Raw genomic sequence first — 21,055 nt, 5'->3', positions numbered from 1 at the left:
CAATCTTACACACCTAGAACCAGTCCCCCCTCAACCTTCGCTGCTCCAAGGAAAACAGCCCCAGCCTATCCAATCTTTCATCAAAGCTCAGAGCCTCCAGCCCAGGCAGCATCCTGGGTGAACTCCTCTGCACCCTCTCCGGTGCAATCACATCCTTCCTATGTGGTGACCAGAACTGCACGCAGTACTCCAGTTGTAGCCTACCAGCATTTTAACAGTTTCAGCATTAAAAAAAAAAAAAAAAAAAAAATTGAGTACCCAATTATTTTTTACAATTAAGGGGCAATTTAGCGTGGCCAATCCACCTACCCTGCGCATCTTTGGGTTGTGGGGGGGGGGGGGGGGGGGGGGGGGAGAAACCCACGCAGACACGGGGAGAATGTGCAAACTCCACACAGACAGTGACCCAGAGCCAGGATCGAACCTGGGACCTCAGCGTCGTGAGACAGCAGTGCTACCCACTGCGCTATAGTGCTGCCCCATAACAGTTCCAACATGATTTCCCTGCTCTTATTCTGGACTAATAAAGGCAAATATCCATTATGCTTTCTTCTTGAAGAACCCGAGACGCGATAGAAATGACTTGCTTCATATAACACCTTTGACAATCACTGGACATCCCCCAGTGCTTAACTACCAATTTAGTACATTTTTAAAAACATTTAGAGCACCCAATTATTTTTCCCCCCAATTAAAGGGGCAATTTAGCGTGGCCAATCCACCCAACCTCCACATCTTTGGGGTTTGGGGGTGAAACCCATGTAGACACATGGAGAATGTGCAAACTCAACACGGACGGTGACTTGGGGCTGGGATTGAACCCAGGTCCGCAGCGCCGTAGGCCGCAGTGCTAACCACTGTGCTGCCCAATGAAGTACATTTTTGCCAATGTAGTCATCGTTGCAATGCGATAAATGCAGCATCAAATTTGCACGCTGCAAGACCCTACAAATGGCAACGTGATACCGAGCATAAGACCATATGACATGGGAGCAGAATTAGGCCACTTGGCCCATCAAGTCTGCTCTGCCATTCAATCATGGCTGATAGGTTTCTCATCCCCATTCTCCTCCCTTCTCCCCATAACCCCCAATCCCCTTATTAGTCAAGAACCCATCTATCTCTGTCTTAAAGACACTCGTGATTTGGTCCCCACAGCCTTCTGCGGCAAAGAGTTCCACAGATTCACCACCCACTGGCTGAAGAAATTCCTCCTCATCTCAGTTTCAAAGGATCGTCCCTTCAGTCTGAGGCTGTGCCCTGGGGTTCTAGTCTCTCCTACTCAACTCTATCTAGGCCTCGCAGTATCCTGTAAGTTTCAATAAGAATACTCTTATTGCTGTCACGTTTCTGGAATGATAAATATTGGCCACAGATGGCAGATGGGGCCCTCATTTTTTCGTGTCATCCTAAAGTTGGCACCTCCAACAACAGGGCGCGCCCTCAGTACTGCTCCCAGAATGGTAGCTCAGATCGCGAGCTCACACCTCTGACGCAAGACTCAAAGGCACAAGGTTTCGACTCCTGGGACGAGAACGTTGCCAACTGGGCCACAGATGCCTGAACACGAATATACATTGGGAAAAGAACTCCTGGGAGTAAAAAAATAAATAAATGAATCACGGCCCTCACCTATTGCTCCAAAAGCGACAAATCGATTCTCGCGGGGATTGATCCATCGGTCGTAGGGCCGGTTCCCAAACATGTGGGCAGCGCTGTTCACCAGCCAGGTGGCATTTAACACCAACGTGTATCGCAGGATGGCAGCGACAAAGTACGAGTTCCAGAGCGATTCGTCCCAGAAGTACCAGGGGACGACTGTGGGGATGATGAAGCACATCAACAACACGGAACGCTTGTAGTACCTGAAAGAAAGAAAGGGGAAAGACACAGGTTACAACCAGAGTCACTTCTCAGTTATCAGCAACACAGCCGAGGGCACACAGCAGGCTTCTCCAAGGTCAATATTCATCACGGGGAACAAAGAAATGGCTGAGGAACAAAATTCATACTTTAGACCATAAGACATAGGAGCAGGATTAGGCCACTTGGCCCAGAGTCTGCTCCGCCATTCAATCGTGCTGATATTTTTCTCATCCCCATTCTCCTGCCTTCTCCCCATAATCCCTGTGATCAAAAACCTATCTTTCTCGGTCTTAAAGACACTCAGTGATTTGGCCTCCAGTGTTCTGCGGCAAAGAATTCCACAGATTCACCACCCTCTGGCTGAAGAAATTCCTCCTCATCTCTGTTTTATAGGATTGTCCCGTTAGTCTGAGATGGTGTTCTCTGCTTCTAGTTTTTCCTCAAGTGGAAACATCCTCTCCACGTCCATTATATCCAGGCCATGCAGTATTCTGCACGTTTCAATAAGATCCCCCCCTCATCCTTCTAAACTCCCAACGAGTACAGACCCAGAGTCCTCAACTGTTCCTCATACGACAAGCTCTTCAATCCAGGCATCATTCTGGTGAACCTTTTCTGGACCCTTTGCTCTGTCTTCACAAGGGAAGACTTGAATAAGGTACCGGATGTTCTGAGAAGTTTCAGTGAGGAGCTGAAGGAAATTAGTATTAGTAAAGAAATGGTTTCAGGGAAAATTAATGCTCCGGTTTCCTCCCACAAGTCCCAAAAGACGTGCTTGTTAGGTGAATTGGACATTCGGATTTCTCCCTCTGTGTACCTGAACAGGCACCGGTGTGTGGAAACTAGGGGATTTTCACAGTAACTTCATTGCAAGCCTACTTGTGACACTAATAAAGATTATTATAATTGGATTGAAGGCAGATAAATTTCCAGAGCCTGATAATCTTCATCCCATAGTATTTAAAGAAGTGGCCCTTGATATAGTACACCCTTTCCTGGTCATTTCCCAAATTCTTTGGACTCTGGAATGGTTCCTACAGATTGGAGGGTAGCAAATGTAACCCCTCTATTCAAAAAGAGAGGGAAAGAGAAAACAGGAAATTATAGACCAGTGAGCCTAATGTCAGTAGCAGGGAAGTTGCTAGAGTCCATTATCAAGGATTTCATGGCACAGCATTTGGAAAGCAGTGGTGTAATCAGACAAAGTTGGCAGAGAAATCATGCTTGACAAATCAACTAGAATTCTTTGAAGATGTAACTAGTAGAGGTAACGAGGGAGGACCAGTACCGGGAGCTAGCTTATTTAGACTTTCAGAAGGCTTTCAACAAGGTCTTGCATAGCAGATATGTAAAGTTAAAGCACATGGGATTGCGGATAGTGTCTTGATGAGATGGATAGAAAGCTGGTTAGCAGACAGGAAGCAAAACGGTGGAATAAATGGGTCTTTTTCTGATTGGCAGGCAGTGACTAGCGGGGTACCGCAGGGATCTGTGCCAGGACCCCAACTGTTCACATTATATATTAAAGATTTGGACAAGGAAACTAAATGTATTCCCATCAGATGATACAAAGTTGGGTGGGAGGGTGAGCTGTGAGGAGGATGCAGAGATGCTTTAGCAGGATTTGGACAGGCTGAGTGAGTGGGCATATGCATGGCAGATGCAGTATAATGTGGGTAAATGTGAGGTTATGCGCTTCGGTAGCAAAAATAGGAAGGCAGATTATTTGAAAGGGAGTAAATTGAGAGATGGATTCTCAGCGAGACCTTGGTGTCCTCGTGCATCAGTCGCTGAAAGCAAGCGCGGAGGTACAGCAGGCAGTGGAAAGCAAATGGTACGTTGGCCTTCATAGCGAGAGGATTTGAGTATAGGAATAGATTTTACTGCAATTGTATAGGGCATTGGTGAGGCCACACCTGGAGTATTGTGGGCAGTTTTGGTGTCCTTATCCGAGGAAGGATGTTCTTGCTATGGAGGGAGTGCAGCAAAGGTTTACCAGGCTGATTCCTGGGATGCCGGGACTGTCATATGAGGAGAGACTAAGTCAGTTAGGATTGGAGTTTAAAAAAGTGAGGGGGGACCTCAGGGAAACTTCTAAAAATTCTAACCGGATTAGACGGGGTAGATTCATGAAAGAATGTTCGATGGTGGGGGAGGTCAGAACTAGGGGTCATAAGGGCAGCATGGTGGTGCAGTGGTTAGCATTGCTGTCTCACGGCGCTGAGGCCCCAGGTTTGATCCCGGCTCTGGGTCACTGTCCGTGTGGAGTTTGCACATTCTCCCCGTGTCTGTGTGGGTTTCACCCCCACAACCCAAAAATGTGCAGGTCAGTGGATTGGCCACGCTAAATTGATCTTAGTAGGAAAAAATGAATTGGGTACTCTTAATTTTTTTAAAAAAAAGAAGTAGGGGTCATAGTTTGAGGATGAGGGGTAAATGTTTTCAGACTGAGGTGAGGAGAAATTTCTTCACCCAGAGTGGTGAATCTGTGGAATTCGGTACCACAAAGTAGTTGAGGCCAAAACGTTGTACGATTTCAAGAAAGAATTAGATATAGCTCTTGGGGTTAAAGGGGTCAAGGGGTATGGGCGGGTGAAGAAAAGAAAGGTGGCGGGATCAGGTATGAACTTGATGAACAGCCATGATTATAATGAATGGCGGAATAGGGTCGAAGGCCGAATGGCCATCTCCTACTTCTATTGTTTACATATATTTCTATGTATGCAATTATCCCTACCTGTTCAACCAGAGGGCAACAATTTATTCAAATAGAGTTTACAACGCAGAACGAGGCCTTTTGTCCCAGCCAGGCCACGCTGTCATATCCACATTGTTCCCAAATCCCCTCAGATTCTTAATCTAAATTAGTTTTGAATGTTGCTGTCTCAATCACTAACTAACCCTGGAAGTGAATTCCACGGCTTCAATTGTTTTTTTATTCCAATGGGCATCACAGGCTAGGCCAGCATTTGTTACCCTCGGGGTGGTGGTGATGAGCTGCCTTTTTGAGCCGCTGCAATATAGAGTTGGTGTAGGTGCACCCACAGCGCTGTTGGGGAGCGAGTTCCAGGATTTTGACCCAAGAAATGGCAATATATTTCCAAGTCAGGATGGTGTGTCCCTTGTAAAGGGGAAACCTAAAAGTGACGGTGCTCCCATCCGTCTGCTGCCCTTGCCCTTCTGGGTGGTGGAGGCCGTGGGGTAAGAAGGCACCAAAGGAGCCTTGGGGAGTTGCCGCAATGCATCGTGTAGATGGGTACACCCTGCTACCACTTGCGTGTCAGTGGTGATGGATGGGGTGCCAATCGGAGGTGCAATGGGCAATAAACTGAGGTTCCGGGGAGGGCAGCACGGTAGCACAGTGGGTTAGCCCTGTTGTCTCACGGCGCCGAGGTCCCAGGTTCGATCCCGGCATCGGATCACTGTCCGTGTGGAGTTTGCACATTCTCCCAGTGTCTGCGTGGGTTTCACCCCCACAACCCAAAGATGTGCAGGGTAGGTGGATTGGCCACGCTAAATTGCCTCTTAATTGGAAAAAATGAATTGGGTACTCTAAATTTATTTTTTAAAAATAAAAAAATAAATAAACCGAGGCTCCAACTGCCCTCAGGTGAACACAACGTTCCTTGGCATTATTTCAAAAAAAAACAAACAAACAGGAGCTCCTCCCATGTCCTAGTTAATATTTTTAATCCCTAAACTAACAGCTATAGAGCACCTGTGAGCACATTGCAGTTCATGGGACCTGGCTGAAATTCAGGATTCAAATTTGACCATTTTCATGTTTCAGGTTTAAGTAGAAGCCTCGAGAAAATAATGCAGAAATCATGCAAATCCAAACCCCATGACCATATGGCCTCTGCTCAGGAAAACATTTTTAAAAATATATAAATTTGGAGTTTTCAATTCTTTATTTTCTAATTAAGGGTCAATTTTAGTGTAGCCAATCCACCTACCCTGCACATCGTTTTGGGTTGTGGGGGCGAGACTCACACAGGCACGGGGAGAATGTGCAAACTCCACATGGACAGGGACCCAGGGCCGGAATTGAACCCGGATCCTCGCTGCCATGAGGCAACAGTGCTAACTACTGCGCCACCGTGCTGCCCCTGCGACCCTGATTTATGGGATGTGGGTTTCACTGGCTTGGCCAGTATTTATCGCCCATCCCTAACTGCCCTCCATTTCAGAGTCAGCCACAGTCTAATGTAGACCAGACCAGGTCAGGATGGCAGATTTCCTTCCCTAAAAGGACATGAGTGAACCAGATGGGTTTTTTGGTCATCATCAGACTGAATTCCAGATTTGCACGGAGTTCAAATTTTACCACCTGCCGTGGTGGGATTCGGAACCCGGCAATTGGCCTGGGTCTCTGGATTGCTTATCTAGTAACTGTACCACGAAGGAAGAGGAGAGATTCTCTGACCCTCAAAGAAAACTACCTTTCCTCTGTAGGCACTGGGGCCGCCCAGTGACTGGGAAATCTGCTTCATCACGGCTGGCCCATGCCGGTGGCAAGAGGCCCGCTCCATTTTTGAGGGCTGGACCTGGTCAACATGTATCGGGATGAGGGTGGGAGCACGACCTATTGCCATCTCGGTGGCGCAATGAATTTCGGAGGTTGCCGCTCAGTACCTGGGTCCAGAAAACTCTGGGGCAGATGGAGCAGGGAAGGAAGGACCCAAATCACTCGGCCACCCTGATTTTGAACTCTTGCCGAAGCTCCTTTTCTACCAGGCAAAGGTCAAAATGTTTGTCTAATTTTACCTCCTTCCCCTCTTCAAACTCTAACCACCAGCCAGGCAGCATCAGCACTGGACTTAATCTGCTAATAGGACCTTCTGGGAGCCGAGTGCAAGTCGATACTGTGCACAAATCAGGCTTTTGCTCCAAATTCGGAAGCACTTCCTGGTCCTGGGGAGGTCAATGCCATCTTCAGGGGCAATTGAGATGATAAAAGTCATCTCCCTCTACATGGACGCGTGCTTCAAAATGGGCACACTCCCAGATATGAGCTCCACTTTGGTCATTTCATCCAGACTTGATACTAATGTACTACTAATAATAATAATAATCTTTGTCACAAGTAGGCTTACATTAAACACTGCAATGAAGTTACTGTGAAAAGCCCTTAGTGACCTCATTCCGGCACCTGTTCCGGTACACAGAGGGAGAATTCAGAATGTCCAAATTACCTAACAGTACGTCTTTCGGGGCTAGTGAGAGGAAATCGGAGCACCCGGAGGAAACCCACGCAGACACGGGGAGAACGTGCAGACTCCGCAGTGACCCAAAGCCGGGAATCGAACCAGAGACCCTGGAGCTGTGAAGCAAGAGTGCTACCCACGGCTTGGGTGGCACGGTGGTTAGCACTGTTGCCTCACAGCTCCATGGTCTCGGGTTCAATTCCGGCCTCGGGTCACTGTGTGTGGAGTTTGCGCATTTGCCCCGTGTTTGCGTGAGTTTCGCCCCCACAACCCAAAGATGTGCAGGGAAGTTGGATTGGCCACGCTAAATTGTCCCTTAATTGAAAAAAAAAAAAATTGGGTACTCTTTAAAAAAAAAATAAAAATTTTTTTTTTTTTTTTTTAAAGTAGGGTGCTCTTTCCAAGGGCCGGTGCAGGCTTGATGGGCCGAATGGCCTCCTTCCGCACTGATGATGTCGCGAAAAGCCATTTTCAACGTTGGGAGATGCCCTCACAGCTATGGAGTAAAGGAGACAACACTGTCTGGGCAAACCAGTGAGTGTTCTCTTCTCGCATCTATCTTATCTGTGACCTGAGAATGTTTGACAGAGTCACACGGAGGGAGGCCTACTTGGCACTCCACGCTGTGCCAGACTGGCTAGACGCGTAAATCGAGGACGAGAATAGAAAGGCACCCAGAGTGTGTTTGGGTGTGTGGAAATGAAGGCACTTTTTAAATCATGCAGTTAATCCAACAGGCATCTAACATCAGTTTGGACTAGTTAAGGTACAGTATACAGGGGAGGTCTTGTAGCGCAGTGGGTTAGCATCCCTTCCCCCGAGCCAGAAGCTCAGGGTTCGTGTCCCACCCCAGGACTTGATGGCCAAGTAAGGAGAGTTCATAATGCAGTCCAATCCACCTAACCTGCACATCTTTGGGGTTGTGGAGGCGAGACCCACACAGACATGGGGAGAACGTTCAAACGCCAGACAGACAGTGACTCGGGGCCTGGATCGACCCCGTAAGGCAGCAGTGCTAACCACTGCACCGCCATGTCGCCCTCTCAGCCAAACAGGTTGAGTATCAACCCGCAAAATCCTTCCAAACACGCCAATGGCTGAGACTCCTGGTCAACCACCATGTGGAGTCCCCAAGCCTCTGGTGACAGACCAATGACCTGCGATCTGTCCCGGGAATTAGCTATGGGAACAGACAAAGTCTGTCTTTGCGCACTAGGTGTGGGGGAGAATTGGAATAGGAACTGTAGAGGGAACACCGCCCTTCACTGGCAGTGCACTGTTACTCAACCGCTTCAAAGGCAGATTCTAGAAAATAGCTTCACTCTAGTCAATTCTATATCCAGTTGACAAATGCTTGATTGGACTGCAGTTCTTAAATCACCACTCCTAAATGTTGGCACTGGGATGAAATACGCAAAGCCCATCCCAATTCTCAAATCATGACAAAAATGTACTCAAAAAAGTACCTCATGAGTCGACAAGAAGCTGACAAGATGGGACAATTTTGTTTTCCACTTCCCCACCTCTCCTTTTCTCTGTGGCCGCTTTGCAAACACCCACCCTCAACAAGTATCATTTCAAAAAAACTAAAATAAAACTTAGCCATGACCTCATGGCTGTTTGCATGTTATGACTTCACCGTGTCATGGCGACTTTTGAAATACCCCAGGGTTGTGGAAGGTCCAAGCAAATGAAGCTCTCTATTCCGAAGATGCTCACTCTTGTTCGTGAGATGGCCCTTTTTAAAGCTAGCATCCACCTCACCGGCTCTTTATAGGCGAATCTCGGTGCAGAAGGTGGAAAAGGTTACATGCCCGTGAAGGCTCTCGCCAATCAACTGATTCCTGCTCAGTGGCAGTGACTAACACCGATCAACCCTCCCTCAACCTGGGGATATCGAGGTCACCCGCTTTACATGCCAAGGTCGAAGCACAGGCCAGTATCTTATCTTTGTGAAGCTCAGTTCGCAGAAGCTAATCCTGTGACCAAGAATGGGACACATTGATCGCCCAAGTCAATGGTTAACTCAGGGGCTGGTGGATTAACTTTGCGGCAGGGAAGGAATGTCACAGGCTCAGTTGGGGGAACTGGACTGTGACTTGACCAGACCCATTTCACGGAGGACTCTTTGCAGCCACGTCACCCAGGCCAGGCACGGAGCCAACTCCCGCGTGTCAACAGTTAAGAGTACTCACTTTCACAGTGGGTTAGCCCTGCAGCCTCACGGCGCCGATGTCCCAGGTTCGATCCCGGCTCTGGGTCACTGTCTGTGTGGAGTTTGCACATTCTCCCCGTGTTTTGTGTGGGTTTCACCCCCACAACCCAAAGGTGTGCAGGCTAGGTGGATTGGCCAATTGGCCACGCTAAATTGCCCCTTAATTGGAAAAAATGAATTGGGTACTCTAAAATAAAAAAAATAAAAAGAGTACTCACTTTCTCTGCAACATGACAACGGGGTCTGCTTTCAGGTCACTGAGGTCCAGCTTGCTCCCCTTGTCGATCACATCCGGGTGCTTCCTGACCATCAGCCACCCAACGTGCGAGAAGAAAAAGCCACGGGTGGCATTGTGAGGGTCGGCATCTGTTTCGGAGAACTTGTGATGTGCGCGATGGTCGCGGGCCCATTCATAAATATGATTCTAAAAAAAAGTTAAGGAGGAAGGAAAGTTTATTAGTTTAACTGCAACCTCAGGGTTGGGGGGGCGGGAGGCGCAGTCTCATCTTGCTCCGCTGTCCACTATTCCCACCCCCAGTAGGTCGGGAGACCACAGATAGCAGTGTGGTACTAGCATTAAAATCCACGTTTGGAGTTCTGTGGTTCTTGTCAAAGAGCACCCTTTCAACACAGAGGGCTGGACTTTAAAAAAAAAAAAAAAAATTGTTGCCCTTCCCTAATTGCCCTTTAACTGAGCGGCTTCCCTGGGCCATTTCAGAGGGCAGTTAAAAGACAACCATCTCTGCGTTTCCTCCCGCTCCCCCCAACCAAAGCTGAAACCAAGACAGCTGGGACAAGCGAGTATGCTCTCAAGTAGCCGAAATGGTTTTGCATGGGCCTTCTCCAAGCAACAACCAAAGTTCACACGGATTTAACTTGACATATTAAACAGACAATGCTAACTTAGAAACTAGCAAACTGACCCCTAGTGACTTGTTGGTTCAGTAGGGGACATTGAGAGTTTGCCGAAGTGCTTCAAGGTCAGGTGCCTCAGCCGAGGCAGGGAAATACCAGGGGGCGGTACAGTGGTTAGCACCACAGCGCCAGGGGCTCAGGTTCAATTCCAGACTCGGGTGACTGCCTGTGCGGAGTCTGCACGTTCTCCCAGTGTCTGTGTGGGTTTCCTCCGGGTGCTCCAGTTTCCTCCCACAGCCCAAGAATGTGCAGGTTAGGTCGATTAGCCATGATAAAACGTTCCTTTATAGTGTCCAAAAAGGTTGGGTGGAATTGTGGGGTAACAGGGATAGGGCGGGGGAGCGGGCCTAGGTACGGTGCTCTTTCGGAGGGTCAGTGTAGACTTGAAGGGCCGAATGGCCCCCTTCCGCACTGTAGGGATTCTACGATAGCCCAAATTCCAGGAGTTTGAGTACCCGAGTGCTGGCGCCCAAGCTGGCAATGCCCACACAACATCAGTTCTACTGGCACAAGTTTTTCTTATTTTGAGTAGCCTGCAAGTTTGAAAAGGGATGTATTTAATGCTCTTGCCTCACTGGGGAATAACTCCTGAAACACCTGGATCTGGTGGCATCAGCAAGCCCAGATAGATGCACACTGATTAATGGACACAGATTTCATTGCAATACAGGGCTCACAATAAAGCATGCACAGAAACGAGGCAACATCACACAGTACAAGGCTCACTATGCTGCCTCATTGCTCAATCCCAGGATGTGTACAGCATGGACTGGACTCCAGGCAATCTATCTCAACCTCAGGAAAACGCCGCTCAACTACACCGACACATATTGCTCTATTTTCCATCTCAATAGCTTGTCGGAGTTGATTACCACTTTAAAAAAAAAACCCAGCTCATATTTAGTGTTCTGGGATGGCAGCAGTATTGTACGAGGAGAGATTGGGACCACTGCACCTGCATTCATTGGAATTTAGAAGATTGAGGGGGCGAATCGATGGATATATTTAAGGAGGATATAAATCTCGACTCTAAAGGAGAGAGAGAGGGAGTAGGGTGTCGAGATAGAGGATCGGCCATAATCATGTGGAATGGTGGAGCAGGCTCTAAGGGCCGAATGGCCTTCCCCTGCTTCTATTTTCTGTTTTGCTATGTTCTGATGTGCACTCAAACCCACTAATTGAAGTCAAATCTGACATTGTAGGCAGGAGTTTACATAGGTTGATGGTATAAAGGTGCCATGTCTCGATCACAATCTGCACCAGTCTCCCTGTAGATCCCATAAAATTTAAAATATAACACTGCAATTTGTCTACATCAAACTTGAATTACATTTATAAACCCAAGGGCCTTACCGATACAAGAGTACTGCAGATTGCATAGATTTTACATGTATGCCGCACTTTTTGTTGCTAGGTTGCAGTACCACAATCTATTTATATAGGACACAATATGAGGCACTGTACAAGATGGAGGGGCCATGCCTGTTTACATCAGGCTCCTGTACAACGTCCCAGAGAACATCATGTCCACCTTTTACAGGCAGTACATCATCTGGTGTATATTTCACAGGGAACTGTTGCCACAAAAACACACTTATCCCCCCCCCCGAACCATCACATTCTCCTACCCCCCCTCCAACCGCCACACACTCCTACCCCCCTCCAACCGCCACACACTCCTACCCCCCTCCAACCGCCACACACTCCTACCCCCCTCCAACCGCCACACACTCCTATCCCCCCTCCAACCGCCACACACTTCTACCCTCTCTCCAACCGCCACTCTCCTACCCCCCTCCAACCGCCACTCTCCAACCCCCCTCCAACCGCCACACTCCTAACCACCTCCAACCGCCACACTCCTACCCCCCAACCGCCACACACTGCTACACCCCCCTCCAACCGCCACACACTGCTACACCCCCCTCCAACCGCCACACACTCCTACACCCCCCTCCAACCGCCACACACTCCTAAACTCACCCTCCAACCGCCACACTCCTACACCCTCCCTCCAACCGCCACACTCCTACACCCTCCCTCCAACCGCCACACTCCTACACCCTCCCTCCAACCGCCACACTCCTACACCCTCCCTCCAACCGCCACACTCCTACACCCTCCCTCCAACCGCCACACTCCTACACCCTCCCTCCAACCGCCACACTCCTACCCACCTCCAACCGCCACACACTGCTACACCCCCCTCCAACCGCCACACACTCCTACACCCCCCTCCAACCGCCACACACTTCTACACCCTCCCTCTAACTGCCACACTCCCTCCAACCGCCCCACACTCCTACACCCCACCTCCAACCGCCCCACACTCCTACACCCCACCTCCAACCGCCCCACACTCCTACACCCCACCTCCAACCGCCCCACACTCCTACACCCCACCTCCAACCGCCCCACACTCCTACACCCCACCTCCAACCGCCCCACACTCCTACACCCCACCTCCAACCGCCCCACACTCCTACACCCCACCTCCAACCGCCCCACACTCCTACACCCCACCTCCAACCGCCCCACACTCCTACACCCCACCTCCAACCGCCCCACACTCCTACACCCCACCTCCAACCGCCCCACACTCCTACACCCCACCTCCAACCGCCCCACACTCCTACACCCCACCTCCAACCGCCCCACACTCCTACACCCCACCTCCAACCGCCCCACACTCCTACACCCCACCTCCAACCGCCCCACACTCCTACACCCCACCTCCAACCGCCCCACACTCCTACACCCCACCTCCAACCGCCCCACACTCCTACACCCCACCTCCAACCGCCCCACACTCCTACACCCCACCTCCAACCGCCCCACACTCCTACACCCCACCTCCAACCGCCCCACACTCCTACACCCCACCTCCAACCGCCCCACACTCCTACACCCCACCTCCAACCGCCCCACACTCCTACACCCCACCTCCAACCGCCCCACACTCCTACACCCCACCTCCAACCGCCCCACACTCCTACACCCCACCTCCAACCGCCCCACACTCCTACACCCCACCTCCAACCGCCCCACACTCCTACACCCCACCTCCAACCGCCCCACACTCCTACACCCCACCTCCAACCGCCCCACACTCCTACCCCCCACCTCCAACCGCCCCACACTCCTACCCCCCACCTCCAACCGCCACACTCCTACCCCCCACCTCCAACCGCCACACTCCTACCCACCTCCAACCGCCACACTCCTACCCACCTCCAACCGCCACACTCCTACCCACCTCCAACCGCCACACTCCTACCCACCTCCAACCGCCACACTCCTACCCACCTCCAACCGCCACACTCCTACCCACCTCCAACCGCCACACTCCTACCCACCTCCAACCGCCACACTCCTACCCACCTCCAACCGCCACACTCCTACCCACCTCCAACCGCCACACTCCTACCCACCTCCAACCGCCACACTCCTACCCACCTCCAACCGCCACACTCCTACCCACCTCCAACCGCCACACTCCTACCCACCTCCAACCGCCACACTCCTACCCACCTCCAACCGCCACACTCCTACCCACCTCCAACCGCCACACTCCTACCCACCTCCAACCGCCACACTCCTACCCACCTCCAACCGCCACACTCCTACCCACCTCCAACCGCCACACTCCTACCCACCTCCAACTGCCACACTCCTACCCACCTCCAACCGCCACACTCCTACCCACCTCCAACCGCCACACTCCTACCCACCTCCAACCGCCACACTCCTACCCACCTCCAACCGCCACACTCCTACCCACCTCCAACCGCCACACTCCTACCCACCTCCAACCGCCACACACTCCTACACCCCCCCCTCCAACCGCCACACACTCCTACACCCCCCCTCCAACCGCCACCCACTCCTACACCCCCCCTCCAACCGCCACACACTCCTTCACCCTCCCTCCAACAGCCACACTCTCCTACACCCCCCACACTCCTACATCCCCCCCAACCGCCACACACTCCTACACCCCCCTCCAACCGTCACACTCCTACACCCCCCTCCAACCGTCACACTCCTACACCCCCCTCCAACCGTCACACACTCCTACACGCCCCCTCCGACCGCCACACTCCTACCCCCCTCCGACCGCCACACGCTCCTACACGCCCCTCCAACCGCCACACACTCCTACACCCTCGCTCCAACCGCCACACACTCCTACACCCTCCCCTCCGACCGCCACACTCCTACCCCCCTCCGACCGCCACACGCTCCTACACGCCACTCCAACCGCCACACACTCCTACACCCCCCTCCAACCGCCACACACTCCTACACCCTCCCCTCCGACCGCCACACTCCTACCCCCCTCCGACCGCCACACGCTCCTACACGCCCCTCCAACCGCCACACACTCCTACACCCTCGCTCCAACCGCCACACTCCTTCACCCTCCCCCCAACTGCCACACACTCCCACCAACCGCCACACATTCCTACATCCCCCCTCCAACCGCCACACTCCTACATCCCCCCTCCAACCGCCACACTCCTACATCCCCCCTCCAACCGCCACACACTCCTACATCCCCCCTCCAACCGCCACACACTCCTACATCCCCCCTCCAACCGCCACTCTCCTACCCCCCCTCCAACCGCGCCACACTCCTACCCCCCTCCAACCGCCACACTCCTACCCCCCTCCAACCGCCACACTCCTACCCCCCTCCAACCGCCACACTACTACCCCCCTCCAACCGCCACACTACTACCCCCCTCCAACCGCCACACTCGTTCACCCTCCCTCCAACTGCCACACACTCCTACACCCTCCCTTCAACTGCCACACACTCCAACCAACCGTCACACACTCCTACATCCCCCCCCTCCAACCGCCACACACTCCTACACCCCCCTCCAACCGCCACACGCTCCTACCCCCCTCCCTCCAGCCGCCACACGCTCCTGCCCCCCTCCCTCCAACCGCCACACGCTCCTGCCCCCTCCGCCACACGCTCCTGCCCCCTCCCTCCAACCGCCACACGCTCCTGCCCCCTCCCTCCAACCGCCACACGCTCCTGCCCCCTCCCTCCAACCGCCACACGCTCCTGCCCCCTCCCTCCAACCGCCACACGCTCCTGCCCCCTCCCTCCAACCGTCACACGCTCCTGCCCCCTCCCTCCAACCGCCACACGCTCCTGCCCCCTCCCTCCAACCGTCACACGCTCCTACCCCCTCCCTCCCGCCGCCACACGCTCCTGCCCCCTCCCTCCAACCGTCACACGCTCCTGCCCCCTCCCTCCAACCGTCTCACACTCCTAAACCCCCCCCTCCATCCGTCACACACTCGTAAACCCCCCCTCCAACCGTCACACACTCCTGCCCCCTCCCTCCAACCGTCACACACTCCTACCCCCCCTCCAACCACCACACACTCCTACACCCCCCTCCAACCACCACACACTCCTACACCCTCCCTCCAACCACCACACACTCCTACACCCCCCTCCAACCACCACACTCCTACACCCCCTTCCAACCATCACACACTCCTACACCCCCCTCCAACCACCACACTCCTACACCCCCCTCCAACCACCACACTCCTACACCCCCCTCCAACCACCACACTCCTACACCCCCCTCCAACCACCACACACTCCTACACCCTCCCTCCAACCACCACACACTCCTACACCCTCCCTCCAACCACCACACACTCCTACACCCCCCTCCAACCACCACACTCCTACACCCCCTTCCAACCATCACACACTCCTACACCCCCCTTCAACCACCACACTTCTACACCCCCCTCCAACCACCACACTCCTACACCCCCCTCCAACCATCCCACTCCTACACCCCCCTCCAACCATCCCACTCCTACACCCTCCCTCCAACCGCCACACTCCTACACCCTCCCTCCAACCGCCACTCTCACACCCTCCCTCCAACCGCCACACTCTCCTACACCCCCCTCCAACCGTCACACTCCTACACCCTCACCTCCACACTCCATCCAACCGTCACACTCTCCTACCCCCCTCCAACCGCCACACACTCCTACACCCTCACCTCCACACTCCCTCCAACCGTCACACTCTCCTACACCCCCCCTCCAATCTCCACACACTCCTACACCCTCACCTCCACACTCCCTCCAACCGTCACTCTCCTACACCCCCCCTCCAACCTCCACACACTTCATGCCCCCTCCAATCGTCACTATCCTACACCCCCCTCCAACCGTCACTCTCCTTACTCCCCACCAACCGCCACACACTCCTACACCCCCCCAACCGTCACACTCTCCTACACCCCCCTCCAACCACCACACTCCTACACGCCCCCTCCAACCGCCACACACTCCTACACCCTCCCTCCAACCGTCACACTCCTACACCCCCCTCCAACCGTCACACTCCTACACCCCCCTCCAACCGTCACACTCCTACACCCCCCTCCAACCGTCACACTCCTACACCCCCCTCCAACCGTCACACTCCTACACCCCCCTCCAACCGTCACACTCCTACACCCCCCTCCAACCGTCACACTCCTACACCCCCCTCCAACCGTCACACTCCTACACCCCCCTCCAACCGTCACACACTCCTACACCCCCCTCCAACCGTCACACACTCCTACATCCTCCCTCCAACTGCCACACACTCCTACACCCTCTCACCAACCATCACACACCCACCAACCATCACACACTCCTACACCCTCCTCCAACCATCACACACTCCTACACCCTCCCTCCAACTGCCACACTCCTACCCCCCCTCCAACCGCCACACACACACCGTCCCCCTCCAATTGCCCCCCCCCCCCATCACATGCATGATGTTGATAACACAGGATGTCAGATTTGTCCCACCCCAACAGTTTTGGAAAAATTGAAAAAATATTTTTGCAGCCTAGGCTGCGGACCAATCAGATAATGATCTGCACTAATGCTGGGCCCATCGAAAGGGGGGTGGGGGGGGGGGGGGTCCCCACGCGACTCGCAGTTGCCAAGGTGCACAAGCCAGCCAAGCACCTCAGCCACAACACGGCGGATTATTCATGGAACTTGCATTCATGTAGAAGCACACAAGGTATTGAAACAAAAACAGGAGATAGCAAAAGCTCGGGGGGGGGGGGGGGGGGGGGGATTTAAGGTGCCATTTGAGACAATTCCAGAACTTTGAGACGGCTGGCAGAGGAGCAAAGAAAAGGTGGTGTGCACGCGTGCGCAAGCTATCAGGATCAGAGGGACACAGATCGGAGGGGGCTGGAGCAAGTGATAGGGTGAACATGGAGCTGGGGCCATTCAGCCCCTCAAGCCTGCTCTGCCATTCGACAAGCTCAGGCTGATCGGATAGTAACCTCCAATCTCCATCCAGCCTATCCCCTGTAACCTTTCACCCCCTTGCACACCAAGAATCTGTCCACTTCTTCCTTCAGAAGCTCTACTTCCATCACCTTTTCAGGATGAGCGACCCAAAGAACGTCAAACCCTCAAGAAAAGATTTCACCTCATAAACCCCCCCCCCCCCCCCGCCCGCCAGTTCTAGATTCTCCCACAGGAGAAAACATCCTCTCCGCACCCACCCTGCCAAAAACCCTCAGTATCTTAAAAAGTTTTGATCAAGTCGCCTCTTAACTCATCTAAACTCTAGCATATACAAACCTTTTTAGAAAAAATGTAGAATACCCAATTCATTTTTCCAATTAAGGGGCAATTTAGCGTGGCCAATCCACCTAGCCTGCACATCTTTGGGTTGTGGGGGCGAAACCTACGCAGACAGGGGGAAGAATGTGCAAACTCCACATGGACAGTGACCCAGAGCCCGGATAGAACCTGGGACCTCGGCGTAGCAGATACACACCCAACCTGTCCAACCATTCCTCATAAAACAACCCGCCCAATCCAGGGATTAATCTGGTAAACCATCTCGGAATCGCTTCCAGCCCCTGTAGGGTTTAGAAGACGAGCGAGCACGAGGGGTTTCAGGAATCCAGGTGCGACGATGGGGTGGAAGTTACTGATAAACATAAAATAGTGGGAATGTTTACCAGTGTCTGCTGTGTGGGAAGTGAACACAGGAATCAGATTGCGATTATCATAGAATTTACAGTGCAGAAGGAGGCCATTAAACCCATCGAGTCTGCACCAGCTCTTGGAAAGAGCACCCTACCCAAGCCCACACCTCCACCCTATCCCCATAACCCAGTAATCCCACCCAACACTCGTGGGCAATTTTAGACACCAAGGACAATTTAGCATGGCCAATCCACCTAATCTGCACATCTTTGGACTGCGGGAGGAAACCGGAGCACCCGGAGGAAACCCACGCAGACACGGGGAGAACGTGCAGACTCCGCACAGTCAGTGACCCAAGCTGGGAATCGAACCTGGGACCCTGGAGTGGTGAAGCAATTGTGCTAATAACTATGCTACCGTGCTGCCCACAAAGTTGTCATGGTCACCATTACTGAGATTAGCTTCATAATTCCAGATTTATCAATTGCATTTAAATTATGCGTTATCTAACATCGAACAGCAGATAACGTGGGGAATGGAACTTTTGTTTTGCATTTGAAGCCCTTCATTGCACATTCTGCAGCATACAGAGTTCTTTTTATCAAGGTTACTCTCAGAAACAGCAACTGCCAGTGGGAGGAGAGTTTCACCCCCCCCCCCCCCCCCCCCCCCCCAACCCCAACCCCAACCCCAACCCCACACATTTAATTATTTTTGGGGCAGTGGTTTATATTCCCCCCCAATACTCAAATCTTATTAACCAGGAGACTGCCCCCCCCCCCTCTCATGCATTGTAACTAAAGCAAGCAGGCCACATCCCCGGGGTCTATTACCTGGAAAGCCATCGAGTTAGCAATGGCCAGGAACACCCTGAGAGGTGTGGAGGCTGTATAGGACCGGTGGCTCCATAGTCGATGAGCTCCAGCTGTTACTCCAAGGGCACTAATCAAGAAACAACCGGCGGCTGCACAGGGAATGAGAGAGAGAGAGAGAGAGGGGAAAGAAACACACAAATTACATTTTATTTTAATTTTGGAGGGAGGGGGAAAAAAAATGGAGCAATGTGCAAAAAAACACAGGTTAAAGCTTCGTGCAAACATGCAACCATTTTGTCTCGACAGCCTGCAGCAGGCCATTCCCATCCCTTTAAGAGAGAACAAAAGCGAAGGCTCTCGGAATACGCAGCAAAAATATGAAAAGCATGCGCCATTGAGGAAGCTGCACAGATCAGACTGAAACACAGCCTTCTCTCTCTGTAAAGCAGCAGCCTCATTTCTGAGACTTCCTACTGAATACATATTCAACGGTCAAGTGTTAGCTCTGCATTTATTTTTAAAAAGAGAGAGCCAATGTTTATAGGATGCATCATTTTTACAGGATTTCTCTTTTTTTTTGGGGGGGGGGGAAACAACAGAAATTGCATTTATCTTAAATAAGGGATGGGGGGGGGGGTACAAACAGAAATTGCATTTATCTTAAGGGGATACGGGGGGGGGGGGGGAAGAGAAAACAAATACATTGCAGTCATCTCAAACAAGGGATAGAGGGGGGGAAATGCTTTCAATTTAAATAAGGGGGAAAGCAATTGCAATTTAAAAATGGAATTAAACAAAAATACAATTGTTTAATTTGAGAGAGTTAAAATTGCAGCCCCCCTCCCCTCTTTTGAAGGAAATGCAATTGTATTTAGTTTAAGAAATGCAATTGCAGTTTTTTTTTAAACAGTTGAAGAATACACACACACACAATTGCATTTTGTGATACGTTGCATTTTTAAAAAATAGGAGGGGGTTTGGAAAGTGAATCCAAATTTGGGGGAGGGAGAATCAACTGGAGGAGGCGATCTTACCCCAGAGCCAGGTTAGAGGTTTAACGAAAGGTACCAAGACGAGGGAGTAGAAGGCGGCGAAGTGAAGAGCTCCCATCAGGATGATATTCCGCCAGACCAGCTTCATGGGCGGCTTGGCCCCGAGCTTCTCCTTGTAGGTGGTATCGAAGAAGTCGTCCACCGGCCGCTCATCCACGAACTCGGGCGGCGAGGCGGCGGGCTCGGTGCTGCTGGGGTCGCTGGGCATGTTGCACACAGAGGGGAAAGGAATGGGCATACACCCATAGACACACACAGGCACACACAAAAAAAAGCTGCAAATCTGCAGCTCTTTCCTTCCCCCAACTAACCAACAAAAATGTTTTTAAAAAGCACCAGACCACGCTCGAGTAATTGCAATTCTCTCCTGGCTATGCTGTTGGTGAAAAGGAAGAAAATCGAGAGGGCTGGATAAATAAAGCAGAAGAAATATAGCAAGATGATCAATAAAGCAACTGAGCTGTTACTTTTCGGAAGACAGAACTGCATTGCATTTCATTGGTCTTGCTGGGTTTAGTACCACCACACCCTAGCCCTGATTGGTTCTACACGGTGGCATGTTACACTTGCAACACTCTCACACATACATTTTAGTCTAATATATGCGCAACGCAAGACATGGGAGGGTGGAATTAATTCAAATTTTCAATCCATGCCTTGCTGCTTTTTTTTTTGGGGGGGGGGAGGAAATAAAAAATCCACTGCCGTCAATTTAGTAAGGAAAATAAATGCAGCATATCTGACTCTGGGAGGCTGCAATTTCCCTCAATGCTACTGCCCCCTCTCTAGCCCTTCCCCTACCCACCTCTAAGGCAACCCGACTCTTCCAGGCAAGTTAACATCTCATTACTGTACTTTAAGAGAAGTCAATGGCCTGCAGTAAACCCAAGGAAATGTAGGTCATTGTGCCAGGATTTCCTGCAGGTCCTAGCGCTCACCAATTCAGCAACCTGTGATTTTTAAGTTGCAATTTTAAAAGGG

General features: G+C 52.0%; 1 protein-coding gene across 1 annotated transcript in view; it reads right to left on the bottom strand.

Annotated features, from left to right (window-relative positions):
• The window catches only part of LOC140403647 (acyl-CoA desaturase-like), a 31,561-nt gene extending 10,715 nt beyond the window's left edge, over window positions 1–20,846 (bottom strand). The window contains exons 1-4 of the mRNA XM_072491796.1: window positions 20,057–20,846; window positions 19,041–19,171; window positions 9,507–9,712; window positions 1,633–1,865 (exon numbers count right to left, since the gene is read on the bottom strand). Coding sequence (XP_072347897.1) covers window positions 1,633–1,865; window positions 9,507–9,712; window positions 19,041–19,171; window positions 20,057–20,312 — 826 coding nt within the window. The 5' untranslated portion in view covers window positions 20,313–20,846. The remainder of the gene's footprint in view (window positions 1–1,632; window positions 1,866–9,506; window positions 9,713–19,040; window positions 19,172–20,056) is intronic.
• Between the last annotated feature and the right edge of the window lie 209 nt (window positions 20,847–21,055).

The sequence above is a fragment of the Scyliorhinus torazame genome, chromosome 28 (genome assembly GCF_047496885.1).
Source record: "Scyliorhinus torazame isolate Kashiwa2021f chromosome 28, sScyTor2.1, whole genome shotgun sequence".
Lineage (NCBI taxonomy): Eukaryota > Metazoa > Chordata > Chondrichthyes > Carcharhiniformes > Scyliorhinidae > Scyliorhinus > Scyliorhinus torazame.
Note: the sequence above shows the minus strand (reverse complement) of the source record. Positions and strands in the feature narration are given on the sequence as shown.